At 43.9% G+C, this 4033-nt stretch overlaps 1 protein-coding gene across 1 annotated transcript; it reads right to left on the bottom strand.

Moving 5' to 3' along the window:
- Positions 1-65: 65 nt before the first annotated feature.
- Positions 66-2868, bottom strand: PHALS_10017 (p-type atpase (p-atpase) superfamily; the record flags this gene model as incomplete). The annotated part of the gene is made up of 2 exons (XM_024725366.1): positions 66-80; positions 142-2868. 2 exons carry the CDS (start codon positions 2866-2868, stop codon positions 66-68), a joined length of 2742 nt encoding a protein of 913 aa, XP_024576150.1.
- Between the last annotated feature and the right edge of the window lie 1165 nt (positions 2869-4033).

Genomic DNA, 4033 nt, shown 5'->3' on the forward strand with positions numbered 1-4033 from the left:
CGCCGAAATCGTCGCTTGAACAACCGAGTAGATGACCATGTATCGAAATGCAACGAATGCTGAACTCAATGCGCCTCGTCCTTCACGTAATAACTCGACGGCGTCGCTTACGCGTAGAGTGCGGCTAGTAAAGGGAGCTACCATTGCAGCGTCGTCTGTTGACAACGCTAGTCCAACATGAGCAGCTTTGAGGGCACCACAGTCGTTTGCTCCATCTCCACACATAGCGACACACGCGCCGTGTCGAGTCATTAATGTCTCGATGATCCAAGTCTTTTGCTCTGGTCGCACACGTGCAAACACTTTGGTTCTACCCACGAGCTCATAAGCGAAATTCGACCAAGATTTCGTTGACGGATTTATCGATTCGTTTTCTTTAGATTCATTTTCGACCAAAAAGCGTTCAATTGCAGCGCCGGTCAGAGCGAGTGAACAACCTTCAGCAAGAGAGAGAAACGAGTGTCTATCGACAGTGTTCCAAGTTTCGCTTGAATTGTTTCGAGTCGCGTTGTCTCGAGTGCTTTGACCCAATTCATCAACATCTGCGTAAACTACAACCATTCTGTCCTGTTGTTTCTGTGCATCAATCAAAAGAACAGACGGCTGCATGTCCATATTGATTTTGCGCGCAACGTAAATTGCTGTGAGCACATCGTCCCCGGTAATGATGCGTACGTCAACACCAGCTTCCTCCAGTGCTCCAACAACGTAAGGAGCTTCAGCTTTCACTTGATTTACAAAAAGCAAGAAGCCGAGAAAAGCTACCGAACTTTCAACATCATCTCGAGCCACGAGTTGAGTTGATTCGGTCTTTGGTAAAGGAAATACCTTAGTCGCAAGCGCCACGACATAGAGACCTTGATGTGCATACGAACGTGCACGTGCTATATAATTATTTGGAAGTGTATTGGGTGTACATATCTTGTGGATCGCCTCAGGTGAGCCTTTGACGTAAGCATATCGATTACCACTGTCAACATCTTCTACCACTACCGAAGATCGCTGACGTGATGCGTCAAATGGAAAGCGCGCGACTATTCCAAAGCGTTTACCAATTGGAGAGACCACGAGAGCTGCAAATTGTCGAGAGTTCGTCGATTTCTCAGATGTCTCTGATTCAAGCGAATAGCCAGTGGCACGAAACATGTCCATTTCCAATGCATAGCCTTTAATTTGACCGGAAGAATCCGTAAGACCATGACACGTGGCCAAGCCAACAATGGTCGGAGGTGACAATACTTCGACCTCGCGTTGAAGTCCATTAAATGCAGGTTGTTGCTTTTGGCTTCTGGTTGCATCCGAAATTGCTGCAGAACACTCGTCCACACCGTAATAGTCAAGGTGATTACTAGATAGCGTTCCCGTCTTGTCAAAACAGAAACAATCGATATGACCAGCAACATTCATCCGTGCTGCATCAATGCATGCCACATCGGCTTGACTTTCCAAACGTGACAAAGCGAATCCAACTCCTGCTGTTAGTACGACAGGAAGGGCTGGCGGAACAGCAATTGTCACGAGATCAAAGGCAGACATTAGCGCTTGTCCAAACGAAACGTTCGAATCGTGAAGAGCATTGTCGAGGCGATCGAGAAACAAAATGAAAGCCAGAACGGACAATGCACCCATGAAACGGTAGCTATCAGTTTCCAGACGTTTTGTCAGCTGGAGTGGTGTTGGAAAAAGAATGGAGCGAAATAATTCACCTTTCGACGTTGAAAAGCCGGCACTTAAAACAACTCCACGAGTCAAAACCTTTGCTTCGTCGCGACTGCTTTGGGTGAGGTTTGAGTGAGCCAACTCTAAGACTGTGGAGCCAGCAAATAGCACACTTTCTCGATGTGTCGTTTTGAGATTTATATTCACTAAAGCTGAGACATTAGACGCGGCAAGAGCTTGCTTCGTTACTGGAATCGCCTCCCCCGTAAGCGATGCTTCATCTGTCATACAATGACCAGAAAGTAGCACGATATCCGCAGGGACGTCACCTTGTTCAATCACTACAACGTCTCCAACTACTAGGGATGCTGGACTCAATCGTTCCTCTCGTGCATTTCGAATCACCCGTACACCATGACGAACACTTTGATCTGCATGACTTAACTTTGCGTGTAATTTCTTATCATTTTTCACCAATTCTTGAACTTCCCAGCCGATCGAAAGTGCTGAAAGAATTAGTATTACACTTGCATAAGCTATATATCCTTCACAGAACCAGATAATACCACTGAGTGCTTGAAATACATAGAACGGATGTGAGATCTTACGCAAGAGCACGGTCGACCACGTCTGGGCCGGCAATGCCAATTCATTCGCTCCATGTGCTCCAGTGAGAGCTTCAACTTGTGCACTTGTCCATCCTGTGCTTTCTAAACACCGTCGTTGAGACGACACAAGCTTTTCGTTCAACGAATTTTCAAGTCTAGAAAATCCAAGTGATTCTTTCTTATCAACTACATATCGACACTTTCGAAACTCAAACCACGATGGGCTATCAATTGGATGATACAAAACACATTCTTCATAAAATCTTTTTGTCCTTTTTGTCTGCTTTTCACTATTTGTCCAGGTCAATGTATGCACTACAAGCACCGAAGTCGCGTCCATATTGTCTAGAGCTGGTTCTCGCAGTATTTGAGCTTTCCACTTGGGTTTCCATGACGTCAAAATAGCTAAAACACCACCCGTAAGCACACATCCGAAAACAAATAGAGCTTGCTGAAGGCCATTGGCTTGTTGCAGTAGCTTAATGTGCTCTAGCTCAACTGCAGGAATTGTCACGAATCCGGCTCGAGGTGTTTGAGCTACAAGATCAAGATCTTCCAAATCTAATTCCGTTGCATCATTACTCGAGGAAGTAATCTCCATTGTTATGATGTTGCTGTTACTGCTCCTACTGTTGGTAGCTTCGTAAAGCACAGGAGTTTCGATGTGGAGGGACGTTGATCTCGTCTAAATTAACAGCACTGACTTCAAATATTTTACGTATGGGCTGTAATATATGGTACGACCGTAACACTTTTTTTTCTTACCTGACCATTTTATCTCCTTCTTTATGATAATATAATGTGCATCAGTAAGGACTTTAATTCTTCGTTGAAATATATTATACAATTTTATTCAAAGGTATATTTTACATGGTGACAAACTTTGGAAATTTGAACACGTTTTGTAAAAAATACAAGTAATCGATTCATGCAGCGTAAACTGCACAGTATTTTTGCAATCTGTAGCCAACTTTAGCTACGGCAATGCTGAACATATTTAGCTGTGCCGCTCTCATCGAGAATATGAGCAAGACAAAGGACTCAATAAGCTGCCAGGCAATGGACGCGACAGCGGATGCAGCGGGGCTGCCGTAGCTTTGCGCTTAGAAGCGGCCTAAGTTAGGTCACCGACCTTTCGTTCTATACTTAGAACAAGTACGATTGTAGCGGATCACAATCCGCTTACCTTAACCCAGAGCTAATTGCATCGGGGCTGCTGTAGCTTTGCGCTTGAGGAAGCGTAATTTAGGTCACCGACGTTTAATTCTTTACAAGAAACAATACGAGATAGCGGATCGCAACCCGCTACCTCCAAGAGCAGTTAGTACCTTGACTAAGGCCAATAGACTCTTCGTTTTAAATTCAAAACTGATGTTTATTTTTTTTATCTGCGGCAAAGCCGCCTAATTTTAAATTTATATATTTTCCTAAAAATGTAAAGCAAAATCTAAATACATGCATAACTACTGGCTACCTAGCCACATACCGTATTCTTGTTTGGGTGCAGTCACACCATGCCCATCTCGTGTGACACACACATCGGTTACCAGGGTACGTGTAACCCCGTTACATTAATTTGCTCTTCCATTAAAATTCAAAAGCTGACTTTTTTATTTTTATCTGCGGCGAAACCGCCTAATTTTAGATGCAATAATTTTTCCTAGATATGTATAGTAAAATCTAAATACATGTATAACTACTGTCTATTCAGCCCCGTACCGTATTCTTGTTTGGGTGTGGTCACACCATGCCCATCTGGTGTGACA

This window comes from Plasmopara halstedii (genome assembly GCF_900000015.1).
Source record: "Plasmopara halstedii genome assembly, contig: Scaffold_444, whole genome shotgun sequence".
NCBI classification, from domain to species: Eukaryota; Oomycota; class Peronosporomycetes; order Peronosporales; family Peronosporaceae; genus Plasmopara; species Plasmopara halstedii.